This window comes from Melospiza melodia, chromosome 9 (assembly GCF_035770615.1).
Source record: "Melospiza melodia melodia isolate bMelMel2 chromosome 9, bMelMel2.pri, whole genome shotgun sequence".
Classification (NCBI taxonomy): domain Eukaryota; kingdom Metazoa; phylum Chordata; class Aves; order Passeriformes; family Passerellidae; genus Melospiza; species Melospiza melodia.
Window position 1 is genome coordinate 33,464,982 of NC_086202.1, and position 22,711 is coordinate 33,487,692.

Below are 22,711 nucleotides of genomic sequence, written 5' to 3' on the forward strand. Positions count from 1 at the left end.
CCACTGCCAGAATACCAGGGAACAGCTAAATGTCTCTGCCACTAGTGAAAAATCAAATTAAACAAACCTTCCTTCCTCAAAACCCCAACCACTTCCAGCAAGAGCAAAAAAAAGCCAAATTTGAAGTTTCAGAACTCTGATTTCAAGGACATCACATTATCACTTCCAAAATGTTACTGAACCATGACTTGTTAGTGACAGCTTGGTGGGGGAGGACAAGGAAAACATCAGGGAGTAAGTTCCCAGCTGCTTGGGATTTTTTTCAAGTCAATCATTTTTAGAAACATTTTAAGTGACCTCTGAAAGATTAAAGCACTAGTGGGCAAATTACAGATTCCTATTTTTGCCTCTGGAAATACAGGCCTTACGAAAAACCAAATTTTATCTTGTAAAAGGGAAACAGGACCTGCCAGTGTTTTATAACAGCTAGAATTACATCCCTGATTACATCTTAAGCCATTCTGAGTTTCTCACAGCAGCTCTGCAGTGCTCAGAGGGGGCAGCTGTTCTGCTGTACCCTCCTGTAATGGGCAGCAACTGCAGCTTCCTGAGCCTGAACCTGCAAACCCTCCAAGGACACAATGATTTGGCAGTAGCTGAGATTCTGGACCAAAAGAAATTCCCTGGGAATGAAGAAAAGGAGCACAAACAAGTGACCACATGGGAAGTGCTTCTCTGAAGCTCTCCAGAGTCCAAGCTATTCTTTTTTATCCTCCAGAACTTGCAGGTTCTGCCAGTACATTTCATTGCACAGTCTGGACAGCTCATTGCTTCCAAAGCAGCAAAACTTCCCCTTGTATTTCTGTGCTGTTTGAAGAAAACAGCATTGAGCTGCTCACTGCATTAGGAGGAATCTGTAGGTCCTTGAGCAGGTCTTGAACAAAACCCAAAAGCAAGGTTATACATCATAACACATAAAGCAAATTACTCTTAATTTTATTAGGCATCTGGCCACAATGAGCACTTGCAAAAACAAGATGGATTGTACAGAGCTGATTTTTTGCCAGCTGGCAAAGGACTATTTTTCAACAGAGGAAAACAAGGAAGACTCAGCAGAGAAAGTTTTCTGACAAAAAAGAGAAATTGTGTCTTCTCCTGCACAGAGCAGCCTACTAAAGATCAGCTCAGGCAATGCCACACAGGCTCAAGTCTGTGTATGCAGCATCTTTTGCTCTTCAGTTTACACAATCCCTGAAGTTTAAGCTCAAAAAATTTGTTAAAATGCATTATGTTGTACAATAAAACCAGGCATCTGCCAGTGCAACACATGGGGAAAACCCCACCCAGGCAAGATTTTTATTGCTATTGATTTTTATTAGAAACTATTAACACTGGATTATCTTACCATAACTAAAAGAAAGATTCAGATTTCAATCAAAAAACCACTTTTTTCTTTAATTTTAGCGAGGTCAACCCCCTTCCTAATGTTCCCTTCATGCTGAGCAGTTAAGCAAGGTGGAACAGAGCAAACAATTTGCAATCAGGACATTTAGGAAATGCAAATAACAGCCATGGATGGTTCTCACCTGGCAGGTTTCCCCTGGACAGGGTGTCTGTGTCCAGGTTGTAGGTGTCCTGCAGCCTCAGGAGGGCCTTGGCTGCCCCAGTCTGATCCTCATCGTTTGGGAAGAACTGCCTCTGGATGGTCATGTTGGAGATGAAGCCTGGGAAAGGCAGGGAAACACTGCTCAACTCTGTCCTGGGAATTGGGTGAGCTCCCTGCCTCAGAGAAAGCCAAAATCCACCTTCCCACAAGCCTGACCTGAACTCACAGCACAGGCTGCACAGTTTGCATTTGGTCTGGGGTTTTTAAAAGTAAAGGAAAAATCAAAAATAAACACTTTTGTTTTTTTTTTTTTTTTTTTTTTACCCCAGCCCTTCAGAAGGGCTTGAGACACACTGGTGCAGATTTCTGGCTGGCAGGTGCAGAGCCTTTTCCATTGCCATATTCAGCCCCTCTCACAGCAACAGGGAAGCTGAGTGTGCTGAATCCTCACCACAGACTAAGCCTTTTCTTTTTGAAAGCTCTGCTTTCTTATAATTCCTACTGCAAACCTCCATCTGGTATTAATTAGCTGTTGAGACAGTCTCACAGGTCCATTATAACCACCCTGGCTTCCTTTGCTAATGTCTTTCACAGTCAACTATTTCATGTCCTGCTCCTTGCTAAAGAGCTCCCACTCTTGCTGAAGAAAAGAGGCAGCAATTAAGTGTTTACTACAGTAATTCAGATTAGTTCCACAAATGCTCAGTCTCAAAAGCAGATTTGCAAATCTAATCCAAGCCCTGACATGTGAAAGGCAGCAGGCAAGCACCTGCAGTGAGGCTGTGATGCTGGATTTTGCTGCAGGCACACACACTCACCATCTGACATGTCCTTGAGCACCAGGCTCTCCAGCTCACCCCACTCTGTGTTGAGCCTTTTCATCAACTTGAATGCATTCACAGGATGGCCCAAAAACCCCTCTGGGTCTTTTGTGGCAGTAGCTGTCAGCTGATCCAACTTCTCTGCCCATCTAGAATGAAAATATTCATTAAAGTCTCACAGAGGTCTGGTGCTGTGCTAGAGAACTGATTGCAAACTACTCAAATGTCTTCACTAATAAAAAAGCCAACCAAAATTGCAAGCTTTTGCATTATCTATATTTGGAGCTCTTCTAAAAGGAACAAGAAGGACTACTTCCTTTTCCTTTATTAAATCTTCTTCCTCAGCTGCAGCCCAAGTCTTGTGCTGCTCCTGCAGCCCTTGTTGGAACCCTGCTGGAGGAACTCCTTCCTGCAAGCCCCAAAAACACAGTGCCAGCATTTCCATTATCAGCTGCCACGCAAGACTAATCAAAAACGAAGCTTTACCCACATTTTCAATCTTTCAATCACCCCCTTTTTCCCCCAAGGCTTACAAAAAGGCAGTTCAATGCTTGGCTCAAATTATTTTAGGTTTAGATACACACTTACATCTGTGAGACACCCCTTGCCTCTCACCACAAAGCTCCTTTCCATGCTGAAAGCTTGGATGAAGCAAATCAGGAGGTCTCACACACCCAAATGAGGAGCCCAGACCCAGCTTCTGGTGCTGCAGCTCCAACTCAAACTTCTCTAAGTACCACAAGTCATTCACAACCCCAAGGTGCCCCAAAACAAGCACAGCTTTCAAGAGAAGGGGAAGGGGAAGGATGAAGAGGTGCCGGAACACCCTGCAATCAGGGTAAGATGATGTTGAGGAGCCCCACCCCACAGAGAATCCCAAACTCCAGCAAGAAAGCAAACCCAGAATGTGCAGCCTGGAGGGAGCTGTGCTGACCAGCTGGAGCTGCTCTTGCTCCAGGATCTGGTTTGGCTGGGTGGAAGCTGCAGGCTGTGCCTGGGGCAGGAAGGGGCTCACAGCTGCCAGAGGCGCTCTGGCTGCATCTCCCCACTGTCCCTGACTGTTCTCCTGCACTCTGACAGCCCCTGGGGGGTTTCCAGCAGCCACACCAGTGAGAGCTCCCTCCAAACCAGAGGAGCTGCTGGGGACCAGCTCCAGCTCGGAGCAAGCCCAAGACTGAAGGAACCAACTTCACCCTGTGCCTTCACACAGCTCAGGGTCAAACCCTCCCTGCATTTCCCACTGCAGGAGCAGCTCTCAGTGTCCTCCAGGTGCCAACAAACAACGCTGTAATTTTCCCCCCAGGTTTTTTAAAAGCTCTGTGACAGTTATTTAAACTCTCCTGACCTCCCTGGGAGCACCTCTGATAAAATGGAAACAGCTGCAACGTTGCTGCAATAGGCTGTGCTTACACACTCTGGGATGCCCAACTGGCACAATCCCTTGTTAATTTGTAGCTGTAAAGAATCTCCTTGTAACATTCCAAACCTGGCAGCAATTCCAAGCCTGTGTTTCAAGTGACAAAGAAGGATCTTTCTTCCTGGGTGGTGGAACACCAGAAAGTAACACACAAGGGCTAAGATAAAAACCTCCTCCATCTAGAACTGTTTCAACACCCTCAAGACAGATTTATGCATATTTGTGAAAGCAAGGAAAGCATCCTGTTCAGTGATAAAATATGTTTATTTCTAGCTGTGATAAAATCTGACACATTGGGCTCTGTTCCTCACATGGTCAGGTCTTTTCTTATTTATGCACCAAGCAGTGCTGAAAGGGAACAACTGACAAACAAACACCCAAGCAAAACCTGCTACTTGAAGCTTTGCCCCAGAGAAAAAATTCCACAAGTTTAATCAGCCTTAAGGAAGCACTTTTTGCATAAGGGTGGACTCAAATGATTGACCATTAGCATTGTGACACCAGCTGCTTACTTTTTGATCTGCTCCAGCTTGCTTTCCTCTGCCTTAATGTAATCTTTGAGTGACACAACCAGATCCTTTTCTGTATTAATTAAGTCTGTCATATGACCTAGAAAAAAATGAGTGTGATGAGTCAAGGAGAAACACAAAATCCTGAGAATTAAAGGCATTTTTCTCTTTTCTACTTCCCCAAAAGTCCTTCTGCATTTGCTTAAACAACCCTGAAGGAGTATCTGACTAAGGCCTTTTTTTTTTTTTTTTTGAAGGAGAAAATCTCCTGCTGGACCAAGCTTGTTGCCATGGAAATTAATGTAATACTGCATATTTATTATTAGAACTAATTTAGGATTCATTTGGAAAAGGAAATAGTTTGCCACAGAGTAATCTTTCATCCAAGCATACATAATGTAGAGCAAATAAAGAGAAAGCTACAGATATACACAAAGCCTTTGTGTTTGATACACACACCACTAATCCAGGGCTTTATTTTTAAGGTTATATCCATGACTTCAAGGGGTCCCTGGCATTAATTAGTAATTGCTTCACCTCCTGCAAGCAGGCAGCTGAAGTGGTTCAGCACAAAAGGGTGCAGTGCCCAGCAAAAGGCAAGGGTGAGGCCAGACATGCAGCACCATTATGTGCCCTTGGCAGCTCACCACCTCCTTCCACATGTGTGCAGCACCAAAATTCTGCTTCAATTCCAATACCCTTAGGAATAAATAGAGACTACAAAGCCTTGCCTGGCTCATTAGACCACCCTGGGCTGTCTTAAAGCCTGTTTTTCCCCAAAGAAAAGCCAATAACATGGTAAGAACTAGAAAATGGGTTTAGTTCTGTACCAATTAAGGCCTTGGATGATTACACATCCTTGCAGAATGAACTTTGAGGGGTCTCAAGAAACTCTTTTGGCTACACCAAAGCAGTTCTCACCAATGGAAGTGAAGAAGTCCGTGTGGGCACAAGAGAAAGGCAGCAGAAATCCCAGGGCTAGGGCACACCAAACCTTCTTGAATGCCATTGCTCAACAGCTCTCACCTCACCACACACCTGTGAGAGAAATACAAACAGGTGAAAAGCCCTGCTCACCAGAGAGAGGAATGCACCTTCAGAAGGTGCAGCAGAACCCTGACAACCTGAGCAGCTCCCACACACTGACTACTCCTGCTGACTTTTATACCTGAGGAAAAACAGCTCAGGGACAAGGCATTCACCAGCACTCTTCTTTTTGGCATCTAAGTCATGCTGCAGGCAGAGCTGCTTTGCAAAAAAGCACTGAAAGAAACCATCAAGCACTGAAAAAAGCCCACAACTCCAATTTAAAATAGTCATTATCAAGTTCATCCACTCAATGGGAAAAAAACAGTAAGTTTCCTTTTTTCAGTCAGAAAGATGCCAGTGGAGCAGGTCTGAATGAAAACCCACATGAGCAGTCCAGAGAGGGAGTTCTGTGCACGCTCCTGCTGCCTCTGTGGAGCCAAGCTCCACACCTGACACAAAAGGCAGCTCTGTCTGTCCCTGGATCCTGGCTGAGCACCCACAGGCAGTGCTTTCTGCAGGGCCAGCTGCCAAGCTCAAGCCTTTCAGGATCCTGATCCCTTCAGCAGCCCAGCATTGCCTGGCTCCTGCATACTTTAGGAGTAATTATGCTGTCGTGGAATTCACAAGGTTTGCTTTTTTTCCCCCAAAACAAAAGCTTAAACTTTCACATATTGTAGTTGGTCAGAAAAAAAAAAAAAAAGAGCTCCAGTGCATGGACAAAATTGATTTACAGCTCTTCCTACAGCACAACTAATGAAGAAAAATAAACAAAGAAAAAAAGCAACAAGTTCAGCTCCAAGGTAGTTTAGCCTATTTAGGGAAGAAAGCAGCATAACCTTAATCAAGCAAAAAACATAGACCCAGGTGTGGTATTCACACACAAAAAAAGTGCAAACATAACCAGAGAAGTTCAAAACATACACCCAAATAAAAAACAGCACAGATGGTGGTACTAATGGGAACAAATCCCTGGCTCTGGATTGCAGGATCTCTCTCACACTGCACCTGAGGTCAGGGGCAGCTCCCTCCTCCCCTCCCACCCCCAGCACTGCAGAAGGGAGGCACTGGGGTTTGGGTCTCCTCAGGGGCCTGCCTGCCTGCCTGCCTGGGGACAGGAGCAGCACAGCTCCACTGGCACCAAGAGCAACAGCAGGAAATGCACACAAACCCAGAAAAGCAGCGCAGCCTCCAGCTCTTGTAAACCACCCAAAATCTGCCTGACCACAGCTGAAGGGCCGATGCATTCTGGCACATTACAACTCTCCTTCTGCCTGTGAAAGTGAGAATTTGGACAGAGAAGCCTCCTGGAGGGCCTCTTTCCCCCTCACCAATGCTCTAAAGCAGCCCTGCTGTCCCCAGCAGCCTTCCTCACCTCCTCCTCCCCACAGGCAGCCATCAGGCTGTTTCAAACATACCTAACAAAAACCCACTGATGTCCACCTCCATTCTTACTGAAAATACCCCTCAGCTCCTGTTTAACCCTACAGAAAGCCAAGTGCCTACTGCTCATTCAGCACTGGAGCCAACACATCTGTGAATCGGTGACAAAGCACAAACAGCTTTACTATATCGTAAATATTTGCCAATTTTATCAGCACTGGGAATGCACTGAGCTATTTGTTTACTGCACTCAGTGAAACACAAGAGAAGCTTCAGAAAATTTCTTTTCTTGCTATGTTAATCAGGATGAAACTTTTTAAAACCACAAAGGAAAACCAATAAACAGAATCACCAAAAAGGTGAAGAAAAAAATGTTTCCTCTCCACCTACTCTCTTAGTGACAGCGTTCCATCTTGGCTTTCCTCTTCTCCCGCTGCCTTCGGAGCCTGCTCCAGCACCAGGCTCCTGCAAACACTGTTGCAACCTTTATTCCCACCTCCTTATCTCCACAGGCACACAGCAGGAGCAACTGGCAACAGCCATAAAATCCAACGAGTGCAATTCCAAGGGGGTACAAACACAAAGTTTCTCACATTTAGGCACTACAAGAGGTTGCCCAGAGGAATTGGATCTCCCATTCTTGGAAGAATTTCAGAAGGAGCAGAGCTTTCCAACCACTACAGCAGGACCAGCCACGGGTTCCCAAATCAAAGAAAACACAGCTCAGTTCGTATAGACACTGGAAATCTCCCAGACTCACAGGCTGCCAAGTAAGTAGGCTTTAATTTCTTCCCATTGGTGACATGAAGTAAAACAAGATGAAAATCCTCTCTCCATTACTCCTGTCAGTCTCACCCTCCTCCTCAGCCATGTCCCACAAAAATGGCAATTGAGCATCTCGGGGAGGAGGAGATCTCTGCCCACACAGGGAAGTGGGAGTGCAGCTGACAGCTCCAACACGGGAGCTCCCTGCCTCCCCTGGGAACTGACTGAGCTCTGAAACAGCAAAACTCCAGCAGGGGAATGGGAACAGCAAAGATACAAACACATGGATTGAAGGGAAACAAAGCAGCAAGCAGAGCAGTGGCACTGCCAAGAGCAGCATATTCTCTGAGCACTCAACAAATTTCAACACCACCATTTCAACTGATGTAACTTCAAGGGGGTATTTCTGGGGACTTCCCAAAGTTCAGCTCTGCTTTACAAGTAGAAAGGTGCAAGCAAAGACAGCTGCAGAGTGACACATGACACAGCCTCATCACAGTCAGGTCCCACTGCTCAGGGACCAAAGACTGAAGATGCTCTTAGCCAATGTCCTCACTGCCAGCTCCAAGCTCCCAGGTGCTCACCAGGACTGAGAAAACAGGATCAAAAATGGAAACTGAGGGGCTACTTCAACATGGAATGGCTCTAACTCAGTTCCAGACCAGCTTCTTTATTTAGGTAAGGAGTAACTGGCCTGCTCAAGATGAAGTCCACTGCAGGGCCAGGAGACAAAACTCTATCACCAAGATCCTCAACTTTTGATTAAAAGGTGGGTCCATTCTCACAATCCTTACTGGACCCCACTGTATGTAAAGATAATAATAAAACGCTTTGACCAGTTAAGCTGAGCTTAGGAGAAGATGGAACCAGAAGTGATAGCTGCTCACTGCCCTAAACCTCTCCTGTCTCAAGGACAACCCAAGTTACAGCCTCATGACACAATGCGACCAAAAATACTACTGAAAAGGAAAGAACTTTCCCAAAATAAGTACTAAGAACATTTAGCTGCCATCATTGCTTAAAGGTCTCACAGGACAGAAGCACCAGAATCCAGTTCCCAAGTCCTCTAGCATGTTCAAAGACTGTTTTAAAATGAAGATCCAAGCAGAAAGATTTTCTACAATTGCTGCTACCAAAAGAACAGGGTGCACTTTAGGCATCTTTTAATGACAAAGTTACAATATTTTATATAAATGAAAAACATAATAAGAGATGGGAATAAATTTCAAAGTCAAGGAGGGTGTTCTACCTATCATTTACTTCATTCATGGCTGAATACAGGGCAGTTGTGTTTGTACAGAGATTTATACACAGGGAACTGAAGTGAGTTTTGCCTTGGTTTCCTCCAGAGTAAGGTGGAATGGACACAGCCCTCAGAGCCCACCTGTTTGAAGTTTCCAGGCCAAGACAAGGAACATTGGGGATGGAATAGAGCAATTATTTTATTAGACACACCAGGCAGGAGGCTATCCTTGTGCTCAAGGATTAGTTGAGCAAATACATAGATATCCAGGAAATATTGGAAAAATATGTTTTCAGGTATTAAAGTGATTGAGGGAGCTGGGGGTGCTCAGCCTGGAGAAAAGGAGACTCAGGGGTGCCCTCATCACTCTGTACAGCTCCTGAAAGGTGGCTGTGCTCAGGTGGGGCTGGGCTCTTTCTCCAGGCAGCACTGACAGAACCAGAGGACACAGCCTTAACCTGCACCAAGGGAAATATAGGTTGGATATTAGGAAGAAGTTTTTTTTACATAAAGAGTGATAAAGCCCTGGAATGCCCTGCCTGGGGAGGTGGTGGAGTCACCATCCCTGGGGGTGTTTAACAAAGCCTGGATGTGGCACTGGGTGCCAGGGTTTAGTTGGGGTGTTGGGGCTGGGTTGGACTCGATGATCTTGGAGGTCTCTTCCAACCTGGCGATTCTGTAAATTCAGTGAATTCTAAAGAAAGCAGGACAAAGCCAATGCTCACTTGCGTTCTTCCACTGAGTATACTCTTAAAAAAAAAAAGATTTTCTTATCTGTATCATCCTCAGCATGAAGGCATGGCTTTCCTGCTATAAACCTCTGCTTATCCTCACTCCTTCCAAAGTGGAACTCACCACCTGTCATTTCAGTTTGCCAAACTGCAGTGAGCACTTTGCAATCTATGTGCAAGGCCCAAAAAAATCACAGCTTTAAAGGCTATATTTTAAAGCCATTCATTATGGATCAGCATTTAAATCTGCACAGGTCAGAGAGCTGGCTCAGGGAAGAAAACAAAGGGAAAGAAAGTTAATGAGTACTGGTTGTGTCAGCACATACTTCAGAAGCAGTCTAGGGTGCTCCAGGTCAAATCAGTTTGGTCCAAGGCATTAAAAGGAATCCAGCAAAGGTCCGAGGTGCAGGGCAGTGGGACAGGGAACATCCCTGTCCCCAAAGGCCAGCCTCTGCTTCCCAGACAAGCCGGGAACTCATTACCTTTACTCTCCGCCCCTTGCAGAGCACCGTCTGCAGCCCGAGCCAACAGCCCCTGGCGCTGTGGGGAGCTGCATTGATTCACTCGTGTAACCAAGTAAATAAATGCCTTTCATTCACTAAAACCTCGAGCGCTGAAGCTGAACCTTTACTTCTAAGTAAGTGAACACTACAGCACTCTGCATTTGCCTCTTACTGAAGCCGGCAGGAAAAAAGACGTGAAACTGAACACTGGGCAATCCTGAAGGATCTTCCCTATGGAAGTAGCCAGCTCTTCAGGCAAACTGGAAGATTTAGTCTAAGTACATGTAACATTTTTATTATATTATTTTCATTAGATATAAAATTTATATTTTTATATATTTTATTATATTCTTCAGCATACTGAAGGCTCCAGAGTTTCCTCTGATAGTCAGGCTGGAGCCTATCAAAACGGAACGGTATCGCTTACTACAAAGGCAGATGCAAAATTCCACGTAGAGCAGCTGACCGAGCCCAACCCAAAGCAGCGGCGAGGGAAAGCAAGGCAAACCGCGTTCCCCAGGGCGCAATCCCCGCGCTCAGCTCACGCCGAGTAACTTTCCATCGCTGCCAGCCCCGAGCCGTGCGCTCGCAGCTCCCGCGGCCGCACGGGCAAGGCGCTGCAGCTGCGGGGCCACCGAGCAGGGCGGGAGCCCACCTGCGGCACTGGACCCGACCCGGCCGAGGGGACAACTCCCAGCTCCTGGAGGAGGAGAGGGAGAGGGAGGCGGCGGCTGTTTAGTCTGCCAGCCGCGGGGAAGCCGGCGCGCCGGCGCCCTCCCGCCCCCCTCCGGAGGCTGCCGGCTCCCGTTACGTAAGGGCCGGGAACCCCGGCGGGCAGCTCCGGGACACCGGCCCCTGGCCGCGGGGAAGGCGGGGGGCGGCGGAGCGCTGCCACGTATCGCCCCCACCCCCCGCCGCCCGCGCGGCAGCCGCCCAGCCCCGCGGGTCCCTCCCCCCGACCCACCCATCGGGCACCCTCACGGCTGGCGGGACGGGGCGGCCGGGCCTCACCGGAGCACGGGGGGCGGCGGGGCGGGGTCAGCACAGGAGCTCCGCGATCTGCCCGGGGGCTTCACCCACTGAGCCCGCCCGGCCCCGCCGCGCCTCTTATAGCCGCGCCGGGTCACGCCCCCTCAGGCCACGCCCCCCGGGCGGCGCGGCCCGCGCGCTACGTGAGTCCGGTCACAGCGGCGGGCGTCGCACCGCGCATGCGCCCCCAGTGCCTCCGCGTCTCCACGTGGGTCCCCCCGGCCCGGGGGCACCGCGCACGTGGGACCGACCCGGGTGCTGCGAGCTGGGAACAGCCCCCGAGCCAAGGCCGGTGGGAAGCATGGAGCCGGAGCGGTGTTTTTGGAGTAAAAGTTGCCAGAAAGGCCCAGAACGCCGGTCCCGTACCTTGCTGCCAGGGCAGCTGGGCTCAGCACTAGGGAATCAGTCCGGGATCATTGAGGCCAGCCTGGGCGGTGCTGCAGCGCTCTGAACCCTCTCAGGTGCTTTAAAAAGCTGCTTGGGTGAGTTTTGCTCGGAGAGATCCATGCTGCCTGCTCTTTACTTTCTAGGCTTTCCTAAATAAACTGGTTGTTTGCTCATTCCAGCCATTCAGTTGGAATCAGGGACATTCCCTAGCGTTTTTCCCCATCTCTTTAGGTGAGGGTTTCAAGGCAAGGATCACATCCTCACTAGCGCAGCCAGCTTGCCATCTTTGCTCTTTCAATTGGTGCTCACTCCCAGCTGGAAATCTTTCACAACAACAACAGAGAGCTGGCAAAGGCACAGCAGGGCCAAATCCCCCCTCTAACACACATTGTTATCAGGGTGACTGCTCTAAAACCACCTCGTCCAGAAGAGGGACCTGGAGGCTGCAGCTGAGATTTCTCCCTGTACCCAGACTGTCACCTCAGCTCCCACCCGAAGGGACAAAGCCTTGGGTGTTTTGTCCCATTTTTGGGGGTGCAGGAGACACAAACAAGGGCATGAGGTGAATGTATTTGTTTCTTGTCCAGCTGCGGACACAGATGTGTCCACACAGCTGACAGCAGAGCAGGAAGAAGGCCAGTTTTTAGTGGAACTATCCATCAAAAAATAAGCCTTCCCTTCCTCTCATTCTGGTCGCCTTCCAACAGAAATACAACTCCTACAACTAGCAGGAAACTCTGGAATGTTATCCAAGCTGAGGCATCCAGTTAAAGCCCTGTTATCCAGAGAGTCCCTAACATCTAGCCAGAGATTTAACAGCAGCTTCTAGAGATTTGGCAAAACCTCACACGCTGCAGAGGCACAGGCAGACTTCTTCAAGCGAGGTCTGCTGCTTTCTCATCCTCTTTTGCACTCTCCAGATATTTTTAGGAAGTGAGGCAGGCAGTGGGGGACACCAACAAGTCCATCAGGAGGGGGCTGAAGGCTCCAGCTCGTTAGATTTGATTAATGAGGTTGCTGAGTCACATTTATATCAATCCACATTAACTCAAAAGGCCCAGCTGATTAAAAGGTCTATCATATACATGACAGACATGTTTCTAACTTCAGAGAAAAGCCAGATCTTGGGTGGTTTGCATCTAAAATGTAATGATGGGGGGAAGGTTACTCATTGGCTTTCCCTTTAAAGAAGTGGTTTGTCTTTCCCTAAGCTTATCCTAAAAAAAGGATTTTTTTTCTCTTTCCAAAAAGTTCCTTGAGGCTTGACCACAAGTTTTTGATGTGAATTAGCTGGTTCCATGTATTTAAGGCAATTAACAGTTGTTTTACAAGGGCCAGCTGTTAGCAATTCTAATGCTTATTTCTGCTTATTGGGGGCAACTGGAGAGGCACAAAAGAGAAAGGAAAAGCAAGATTAGTATTAGCCTGGAATTACATTTTCCAGCTGCTTTTATGGCTTGGAAAAATCTTTTACCAACTCTTAACCTCAATATGAGTATATTTTACAATAGAAAATTGAAGAAAAATAATATATATTTTAGATATAATAGATTTAAGATTAGATATAATAAATTTAATAAAAATAATAATTATGCAACACAGGACCAAAGATTTACCTTGATTTTGTCCATGTAAGAGATGATGTTCCCTGGGTCCTCTTTGCCTGCTCCTTTGGTTTGCTCTTACTGCATCAGGAGAGTTTCTGGGATTCATTTCCTCTGGGGCCCTGCCAAAGCTGAAATTGGTAAGCTATACAAAGCTGTCAGAGGTGCATTTTTGTGTCCAGGCCCTCACTTCACTCCCAGGATTGCTCCCAGCACAGGGTACAATGTCTGCAAGGGACTGATATAAACAGTTTACAGATGCAACTTGCTCAGCCTGGAGCCCCAAAAATGCTTACAAAGAAACAACTCAAGTGCCAAAACAACAGCTGGCATTTATGCTCTTTGAATTAAGTGAATAAATGACAAGCCAGCCTCTGTTTTGAAATCATGCCCCTTGCTGACATGCTGCAGAAGTACCTAACAGGGTATTTGAGGTGTGAACCCTGGAAGAGGAGGCACAAGGGATCTCTCACAGAGGGCTTGGCTTGCCCCAGGTCGGACCAGCAGCAGTGCAGACTCTTTTCTCATTACTTATCTTCCTGAGGCACAGGGCTAGGTGGGCATGGTTGGGCTGATCCAAGCCACGAGGGTTTGAGCTCACCTAACAAAGAGAAGCCAGAGCACTGCCCTGCCCTGCTGCCCTGGCTTTTAGTCCTTCCTGTGACAGGGAGCACTCACCAACACCTGGCTGCTCTGTGCTGAACCAGCTGGAAAGGCTGGCCCCAGATTTGATGTCCCAAGCATCTCCCCCAGCTGCTTCCCTCTAAAGCCAGCTCCTCTTGCAAGATCCATATCTGGGGGCATTTAGGGTCAGTAAATCTGTTAGTTTGTTTTAACAGCAGGGTGGATACTTCCCTTAGAGATTATATTTCAATCCTTTATCTTATTAAGGGAAGATGTGCTTTGTCCATTAATCCAATTAGCTTGCTGGAATAATAAGACTGGGCTTGCTCTGTTTCAGGAAGCATAAAAATAGCAGTCAAGCATAATTAAAGCTAAACTTGTGAGTAACTCTGGTAACGAGAGCACTATTTCCCTGGATATTCTGTTTATTATTTTTACAAGCCATGCTCTCAGATTACATGACGTGAATTCTCAATTAGAACAGCTCAATTCATGACCAAAAAGCAACAGGCTGCCCTGAAAACATTTACTTTTTGTATGTTTATAAAATTCTCTGTGCTAAATATAGTCAGGTAGGCTCCAACCCAGAATCATGTTTTCAATACTTGAGAGGAATCTGTTGGATTGCAAAGGAAGGAAAGTGATTTGTCATTATTGTGACGTGCCCTGGCACAGGGTGCTCTCTGATCAGAGCTGTTAAATCCAGCTGTGGGTATTTGGGTGCTCGAGCACTGAACAGCTCCAGCCTTTGGATATATCCAGCTGTCGGAATCTGAAATGCAAGGAACTCTCAAAACTTTGAGCCTGTAAACCAAAGCTTAAAATGAAACACAGGTTTTGATCTGAGACCTTGGAAAAAACCTCCAAACTTAAGTGCTAAAAGCAAAAATGTAGATTTATAGTTTAAACCAAAAAACATTAAGCTAAGTAAAAAAAAGTTTGGAGTTGTAAAGTTTAAGGTACAAAAAACACCCTACAAAAATAAACAAAAGAATTAAAATACAATATTATAAGTTTATCATTAATATAATTAACTAAAACATAACATAATTAACTTTAAAAGCTTACACTGAAACATAAATGCATTAAAAATATTTAAAGGTTAAGTAAAAAAACATAAATATCCTTGTTAACAATATTTTAGCAATATTTTATCCTTATTAATGATATTTTATCCTTAAAAAGTCTTATAACTAAAAATCTTGTACCTTTCTAAACCATACCATAACAACATAAACCGAACTCACCCTTCCTACCTATATAAAAATTTTTAAAAAATAAACTACATCATCAAAAATAACTCCAAAAGTCCCATCTCAAATTCCTTCCAAAATCAAAATTTGGAAATAAATGATCTCAAATGATGCCCCGTGTGATTTTTGGCATCTTTTCCTATTCGAGGACGTGTGGTCCTTTACTTTAAACAACGCTTCCGTGCTGGGGATACAAAACCCAGAGAGGCTTGGGGTGGGGGGGAAAAGGAGGAGAAAAGAGAAAGTAAGGAACAGGAACACGCTGCAGCGTGTACAGAACTACAATTCCCAGCGCTCCCGGTGCGGGAAGAGCGGCTGGAGCGCAGCGGAAGGGCCGCCCGGGCTCTGCCGCTGACCGGGGCCGGCGCTGCTTCCGCACACGGCGCAGTGAGTGAGGGACGCGTGGGCAAGGGCGGCCCGACCCCGCTCCTGCCTCCTGGGGTTCTCCAAAGCTCGGGGATCTCTGGAGGTGCAGGCTTTGCTGTCTGGGAGTTTTCATGGTCCCAGCCAAAGCCTGGCGCGGTGGTTGCTGGAGAGGAAGGGGTTAAGCGCCTGTCGCGCTCGGGTTGGGGCACAAAGCTCTTCCTTCCCTTTGTCCCAGCCGGGGACAGCGCTCCCGCTCGTTCCGGAGCAAAGGCGGCGCTCCGGTTCAGCGCCGGGAAGTTTGCACGGCGGTTGCTGCGAGACCCGGGGGTGGAGAGCGACACACACACACAGGGCTGTCACCCCACCCAACCCTCTGTGACACGGTCTGTGTGGCAGCCACCGTCCTCACAGGTGTCCGCACCAGCGTGCCCAGCTCCCACTGCTCCCCGTGGCTTCCCGAAGGGATTGTCCCAGTCCGGGCGATCTGGAGTGGAGATGTCCAGAGCCACGAGGCAAAGTCTGCACGTGTAAATAGGAGCCTGTGCTGAGGCACCTCTCAGGCTGCCATCACTGACCTGTGCTGAAGGAAGAGCTCTCAGACTCTTCCTGGCACTGCCTGAGTGTCTGTAACAAAGTAAACGTGACTTGCTCCGTAAAGGGGTTTGTGTTCTATGGCTGCAGAGTGCAATGTTCTCAGTGACCACCAGGGATTGTGCACCACAGTTCGCTTCTGTCTCGGGTCTCTGGCTATTTTTGACATCCTGAAGCCGAGGTCAGGCTTTCAGCCTGGGCTGAAAACGTGCTGTGATTCTTTGGCACAAAAAGCATTCGTAGCTGGAGATGATCCCACTCAGCTGCAACTGCTGTCCCCTGTCTAGCTCAGGGAATTCTCTTGCACAGCTGATATTTTGTCTTTCACTCTCTCCTGGCATCAGTGCCTTTCCCACAGATCCACTGTGTGCTGCAATAGGATGTGTGGTTGGATCGAGGCCATTACAACTGTGTAGGAAACCAGCAAGAGCAGCCACCTTATCTGCCCTTTTCCCCAGGGACACAGGATTTGGGAGAGGAAGGTCTAATCTAGTCTTATAAGCAAGTTCTGGAAGAGCTGTGTACACTCAGAGATGGAAACAAACTGAGGTATCTTGAAGTGGAGTTTGAAGTGTGACTGAAGTGATCATTTTAGAAAGCAGATTCTGCAGATGCTGTGAGAGGGAGATTTACCTGGTTATTGCACCTCTTAAATCAAACCTAACCTTGCAGGGCTGCTGCATTACATTTTATGCTCTTTTTTTAGGCAGAGACACCAGCTGTAGGTGTTGGTTATGGCTGCAGTGTATCAAGCACTGCACAGGAGAGTTTCCTCCCTTGCCTGCAGGTTGCACTCCACCTATGTGAGAAAAATGAGGTAAGTTCTCATCTGATTCCTGAGTACTGGAGGCCAGAACTTGGCACAAGCAGCCCTACCTCACCCTGACCTGGGGGTTAATCCTTTACCAGTTCAGCCATCACACACATATAAATGCTTTGTGAGCTCTGTGAAGGGTAATAGCCAAGCCCTCTGGGCTCCCTTCACCACTGGTAGGAACTGTTTCTCTCAGGCTGAAGCTCTGTTAATGATTGCCTGTCCTGCCTAGAGGGCTCCTACAATACAAGGAAGACTTGAAGTGATGCTGCTCACCTCTTTTTAAATACTGCTCCAAACAGCCTGCAAGGAGAATATGCTGACATCCTTTTCCCAATGATTTTTTTTCCTAACTCAGCTCCAGTCAGCTGTGCCCTAAGACTTGGTTTTTACCCCTCACATCAGTGTGACAGGTACAACATAACACATGTAGTCTGATGGGAACCAGATTCAACAGCAGAAGTGCTCAGCAAAACAGCATTTGGAGCCATCCAAATTCACAGAATATTCCAAGCTGGGAGGGATTGGGTGTGTAAAGGGAAGATCAAGGTTTCCTGCAGCCTTTACAGCAGACCTTTTGGATTGAGAGACTGGGTTGCTGATCTTTTGCATGTCCAGACTTGAGGGTACTCATGTGGTAGGTAAGAACTGCAGTATTTTCTGCCACACAAACTTCACTAGAGGCTGCAGTCCACCAAAGAGTAACTCAGCTGTCAAAACTCTCCAAGCACATGGAGTACCATAAATCTGATCTGTCCATTCAGCCCTCCCTGCTCTGTGCAAAATAAAGGCCTCCAAATAAGCAAGAATCTCAACATGATCTTCAATTCATCTTCCCAATCATTTTCTCACTGCAGATACTTAAATCAGTTAAAGGAAGATGACAGCCTTTGTAGACAAGCTCAGACCTCAGGAACTTTCTACCTCTTTCACAATCTCTCCCCCTTCCTGCAGAAAGTTGGGAAGAAATATTTGGTACCACAGCTCAGTGCAGCAGGTAAGAAAGAAATCAGTGCATCCAGAAAGAAACAGCTGGTGGATCACACAGCTGAAATGAAACAGAGACACACACATGGTATCAACCTGATCTGTTCTGAGGTGATCAGGTTTAAACATTTGGAACTGTGCCTTTTGAAGAGAAAGGGCTGGCAGGAAAACAAACAAGGCCTTACTGACAAATGTCTTTTGGTTGTAATGTAGGAAAAGTTTTCTTTGAGAGAAAGCTATTGGCTGGTGCAGGACAAAAGCAATGGACAGCTGCTTCCCAGGCATTACAACATTGGGACCTTTAGCCTGACATGATCTAAACTTCCTACAGCTTAGGAGCAAAGCCAGATTTTAGGTTTCTTCCTGTGTGGGATCACTGGTCTGGTCCCCTTTCCCACGTGGGCATTCTGCTTTGAGCCAAGATTGCCTGTGCCTTGAAGATCCAGAGAGCAAATCCAGAGATGCTTTTGCTTTCATCACAGCTTTCTCTTCCCCTTTCCCTGCTGTTCAGAGACGAGACAGATTCTGGGGAAGCTGCAGGAGGCCGAGCAGTGGATGGAGAAGTCGGTGCTGATCGGATGTTCGGACGAGCACAGGCCGCACTTCGCGCTGGATTTAGGTTGGGATGGCTCCTCTTCCTCTTTTTGTTTGATGCACTGGGATCAAACAAATCCCTAATCCTTGGGAGGACCTGTCCTGCCAAGGAGGGCTGGGTTGGGTCTCTGTAGGGGCTCTTGTGAGCGTGGCAGGTCATGGGCTGCAACTGCTGCTCCTATGCCTGTGTGTGTTAGGAAAGGTGGGCTGGGGGAGGCACATTTGGGAATTCTTCCCCTGATGTGGTTCACTTCCATGGGAACTCCCAGAAACTGTATATTGGAACAGCAAAGGGCATAAAATTGGAATAATAGCAATAATAGCTGAAATTTATGAGATCAAATTTTCTTTTTTTCTTTTCCTTTCCCTCGAACAGGAGCCTTGGATAAATCAGTCATTGAGGCAGAACTGCAGGGATCATTTACTGACCTACGGAAAGCTCTCTTTGTCGTGGACAGGAAGGATTCTCCTTTGCTGGCTTCAGTATTGGACTGGGCTTTTTACTTTAGGGAGCTCTAGTCTCTAACATCAACCCTTGTCCTCATCTCCCACATTGTTTTATGGTCTAATATTGTAGAAGTACCTGCTGTACACTTTCAGAGACTTAGATACAGACACACTATAAATTACAACAGTTTTCCCAAATTTGTAGTCCCAAAAGGAAGATACAAGGGAAACAGAAAAGTGACTTTAAAATGACTGCAGTAATTTATGCCATTTAGCTGAAATGTGCTAAATCACAGCAATCCCAGTTTGTCCTCAGCTCAATAACTATCAGGCAAACTGGGAATCACAAACAAACTTACACATCTTCTCTGAGAGCTGCTCTTTTAAACCCTCTCCCTTATAAGCTGGTGTCCTGTGTTTGGAAGGCCTAAGAAAAGGCCTGTGTGTGAAAATCAGCTGTCCTGACCCATAAGAAGAAATAACTTGTGTTTCCTTTCCTGCTCTATAATGTTTGTGATGCCTGGGCTATTTTTCAAGAAGATATTCAGGGCTGGAGACTCTTTAAAATAGTTCAGCTCCCAACACAACTCCCATTATGTCCCAATAAACAACAGCTCTTGTCCACCTCCCCCAAACATACTCAAATTTAGAAGCAGCAAACATGGATTGCAGAATCTGCCACTTTCAAAGGACTGCCCATACTTCATTCACCTTTCAGAGGCTTCCAAAGATAATCAGAGTTTATCCCCATGACTGCACACCAAGTATTATTCAGGGAGACTGCTCTGAATTATTCCTTCCCCCTAGGTATATATATATGTATATATATATATAAGTGAGTTTGTGCTCCTCTGTGTTGGCAGGCCCAGTCCCTCCTGCGGTGGCACGATTCCCACCAGTACTGCAGCAGAACTGGGCAGCCCACTGAGAAGAACCCAGCTGGCAGCAAACGTGTCTGCCACGCCAGTGGAGTCACCTACTACCCTCAGGTGAGCCCTGGCAGCACAGGGCAGGGACACAGGGACAGGAGGGCAGCGCTGCTGGCTCACCCCTGGGGGGAGCAGGAAGAGGGATCTGTGCCTAGCTGGGTACTTTGTCTTTAGTGGTCAGCCAGCGACTCTCAACCAGCCAGGAAAAGCAAAAATTTGCACTTACTTTTTTTTTGTCTAAAGCCCTTGTTTTGCTTTGGGTGCACGTGGCAGGTGTCTCCAGTGGTCATCACCCTGGTGTCTGATGGGAGCCGCTGCCTCCTGGCCCGACAGCCCTCGTTTCCCCCGGGGATGTTCACAGCTCTGTCAGGCTTCTGTGACATGGGTGAGTGCTTCTGATCCAGCACAGTGGCCCTGGGCATGTGGGGTGTGGGGACATCTGCTGGGATAAATCACACGGGACTCCATGTTCTTCATGGAGGAAAAAGCCCATTCTTTAGTCACATAACTCATTTTTATACAGTTTTACAGACCTCATGTGTGACTCTAATTGGTCAGTAGTTTTCTTGCCAATTACTTTATTGGTAACTAAAAAGTTGTTACCCTCACTCAAACCACCGGTGTGTATGTGCAGGAAAAGTTGTTTGTGAGAGATAGAAAAATGAAAACTATCTAACAGTGTAAAAACAGTCTATACAAGTGCAAGTTGTCTTTCACCCAGTGATAGATTGTTATGCTAACAAACTGCTCACACCAGGATTGCTTTCACGTGGGAACTTGCAAAATGCTGGCTTTGACAAGGCCAGCCAGTGATCCCAGGAGAGCAGGCTGGATTCTATGAAGCCTTTCTTTATGATTTTTCTACCTTTCTGCAAGAGACATCAGCCATAAACCCTATTCACAGAGGAGGATGGACACACAGGTGATCTGTGTCCCCATCCCCAGATGCATTCAAGGCCAAGCTTGAGCAGCCTTTGAGCAGCCTGGTCTAGCAGAAGTGTCCATGCTGATAGTAGGGGATTGGAATTAAATGATCCTTAAAGTCCCCCCTTTGGACCCAAACCAGTGTGTGATTCTGTAATAGCTGGGAAAAAAACACAACATTGTATCTAAATAGATCAGTGTTTGCATGCAGACAGAACGTACCTGAAAGGAATGGGAATTAGGTGTCTAGCAGTTCTTCTAGTCCCTGATAGCAAACATAAGCTTTAAATTTGCTGGGTTATAACCCCTGATCCTTTTAAAATCCATTTTGCTTAGAAGAAAAACTACAGACCTCTCATTACAGGAGGGAAAATGGCTTAAAATTGAATTGTTCTGTCCACCATCTGTATGTAGATGGGGCCAAAAATGTCTCTGGTGCCTGTGTTTATCAGAGGTTGATGAATTTAATGGAGCATCCCGCCAGCAAGTGTTTCCAGGACAGCACAGCTGCAGCTCCTGCGGGTGGGAATGAGCGTGTCCTGCGTTTCCCTCACCACGGTTCGCTGCCCTGAGGCCGGGCCGTCCTTGCCTAACTGCCGTTGCTTCTAGGTGAGAACGTGGAGGAGGCAGTGCGGCGAGAAGTGGCCGAAGAGGTGGGGCTGGAGGTGGAGTCGCTCCGCTACTCGGCGTCCCAGCACTGGCCCTTCCCCAGCAGCTCCTTAATGATTGCCTGCCACGCCCTGGTGGGAGCGCAGCGGGCGGAGGTGAGCGCCTCGGGCTCCCCGAGCTATTCCTCTGCCTGCCTCAGGCAGCAGAGCTTCCTTCAGCCCACAGAATTTAGTTAGGAGAGCACCAAACCCTCCGTAAATGCAACTTTCCATTGGCTTTTTCTGCAAGTGCAGAAGAAACTTTGGAACAATCCCATCATCTCCTGTTGCAAGGTGCCAGATTTCACTCAGGTCACTGTGTACACAAGCCCAGAGCCCAACAGCCCTGGATTTTTCCCTCTGAACTTTGCAGAGGAGGTTCCCTCACACATTTGCCAGAGAACACTCAGATTCCACCACATTAATTACTGTGCTCAGCCACTTGGCTTTGCCACGACAGAGCAGGGTTGGTTTGTGGCTTCCCTAAGGAAGGCAGCACAACAAAGTACTGGTGGATAGAAATATCCTTCCCTGGGCTGGCATCAGTGCCTAATTCAGGCATGAATGTAGCACTCTGGGCATTCCAGAATGGGATCTCTGTGGAGGCAAGGTACCACTGCCCACATTCAAAGCTGATTTAAGGAGCTGGTGCCCTCTGAATTCTTTCCAGATCAGTCTGGACACCCTGGAGCTGGAGGAAGCCCGTTGGTTTGGCCTGGAGGAAATTGTGGAGGGTCTCAAGAGGGAGCCCAGCTCTTCCAAGCAAGATGATGGCAGTTTTTTACCGTGGTTCCCTCCCAAACAGGCCATTGCTCACCAGCTGATCCGTGAGTGGCTTCAGCAGCAGAGTGCCCAGACAGCTTAGGCAGGGCTTTATCCACTCTGTGATTCCAGAACTGTCAAAGCTCCACAGAAAAGATTCCAAAGCTCCTGGAGGCAAGGGCTCTGTCACAGCGAGGGCAGCACTCAAGACACACTGACCTACAAAGGTCTCTGAACTGGTCTGACAGGCCCATGTACAGTGGATCACCTCTGAGATACCTTGGTTTGAAGTAAATGTACAATAAAATTCTTAGTTCCAAAGCATCCAACTTGTTGTGACCAGCTGTCACTGACCCCAAGGCACCAATGCCCCATTTTCATCCATTTTTTCTGTCTTGGGTGGACATTGAATGCACCCTTTTTCTCAGAACAAAAATAAAGGGAGAGTGGCACTTTCCAGTGTCTCTGTTTATATGGATCTGGGAGAGCTGTCAGAAACCAGATGGAAAGCCACTGCCTGTTTGCTCTCCTTCTCTCTCTTCCCATTCAATCTTCTGTTTTCATATAAAATATCCTTTTTTTTTTTTTGTAAATGTTAAATGGGCTTCTATATTTTCCTCACTGGTAAGACAGCTTCTTCTGTCCCAAGAAAGACAAGAAAGAGAGAACAGAGCTATCTGGTGGTGGAGAGGGGAAGAGCAAGACTGCACATAAGCATTTTAGAAGACCACAGCTAATGCAAAGGTGACAGGAACTGCTACGACAAGAACTGCACTTAGAACAGAGAAAAATCTTCAAAGGATCAGGGC

At 47.2% G+C, this 22,711-nt stretch overlaps 2 protein-coding genes across 9 annotated transcripts in view; one reads left to right on the top strand and one right to left on the bottom strand.

Moving 5' to 3' along the window:
- P4HA1 (prolyl 4-hydroxylase subunit alpha 1) overlaps window positions 1-11,038 on the bottom strand; it is a 29,546-nt gene extending 18,508 nt beyond the window's left edge. For all 6 annotated transcript variants that reach the window (XM_063164163.1, XM_063164161.1, XM_063164160.1 and 3 more), the window contains exons 1-5: window positions 10,956-11,038; window positions 5,215-5,331; window positions 4,297-4,393; window positions 2,365-2,516; window positions 1,527-1,664 (exon numbers count right to left, since the gene is read on the bottom strand). In XM_063164163.1, the coding sequence (XP_063020233.1) occupies window positions 1,527-1,664; window positions 2,365-2,516; window positions 4,297-4,393; window positions 5,215-5,302 (475 nt within the window). In that variant the 5' untranslated portion in view covers window positions 5,303-5,331; window positions 10,956-11,038. The remainder of the gene's footprint in view (window positions 1-1,526; window positions 1,665-2,364; window positions 2,517-4,296; window positions 4,394-5,214; window positions 5,332-10,955) is intronic.
- Window positions 11,039-11,315: 277 nt separating this feature from the next.
- NUDT13 (nudix hydrolase 13) lies at window positions 11,316-22,359 on the top strand. Of its 3 annotated transcripts, none has more exons than XM_063164168.1 (9): window positions 11,316-11,455; window positions 16,505-16,615; window positions 17,470-17,609; window positions 18,111-18,218; window positions 18,570-18,676; window positions 19,504-19,629; window positions 19,843-19,954; window positions 21,103-21,257; window positions 21,811-22,359. In XM_063164168.1, the coding sequence occupies exons 2-9, from the start codon at window positions 16,533-16,535 to the stop codon at window positions 22,003-22,005; spliced, it is 1,026 nt and encodes a 341-aa protein (XP_063020238.1). In that variant the 5' UTR covers window positions 11,316-11,455; window positions 16,505-16,532; the 3' UTR covers window positions 22,006-22,359. The 3 variants fall into 3 exon arrangements, with proteins under 3 accessions (XP_063020238.1, XP_063020237.1, XP_063020239.1); XM_063164167.1 differs by lacking the exon at window positions 11,316-11,455 and adding an exon at window positions 15,154-15,228; XM_063164169.1 differs by lacking the exons at window positions 11,316-11,455; window positions 17,470-17,609.
- Window positions 22,360-22,711: the final 352 nt, after the last annotated feature.

What these genes read in the sequence shown, in the direction of transcription:
- NUDT13 (XM_063164168.1), top strand. Translation starts at nt 16,533, where the DNA reads ATGGCTGCAGTGTATCAAGCACTGCACAGGAGAGTTTCCTCCCTTGCC. An exon ending in GCACTTCGCGCTGGATTTAG is followed by an intron (nt 18,219 to 18,569) that starts GTTGGGATGGCT and finishes TCCCTCGAACAG; the next exon opens with GAGCCTTGGATAAATCAGTC. An exon ending in GTCAGGCTTCTGTGACATGG is followed by an intron (nt 19,955 to 21,102) that starts GTGAGTGCTTCT and finishes CGTTGCTTCTAG; the next exon opens with GTGAGAACGTGGAGGAGGCA.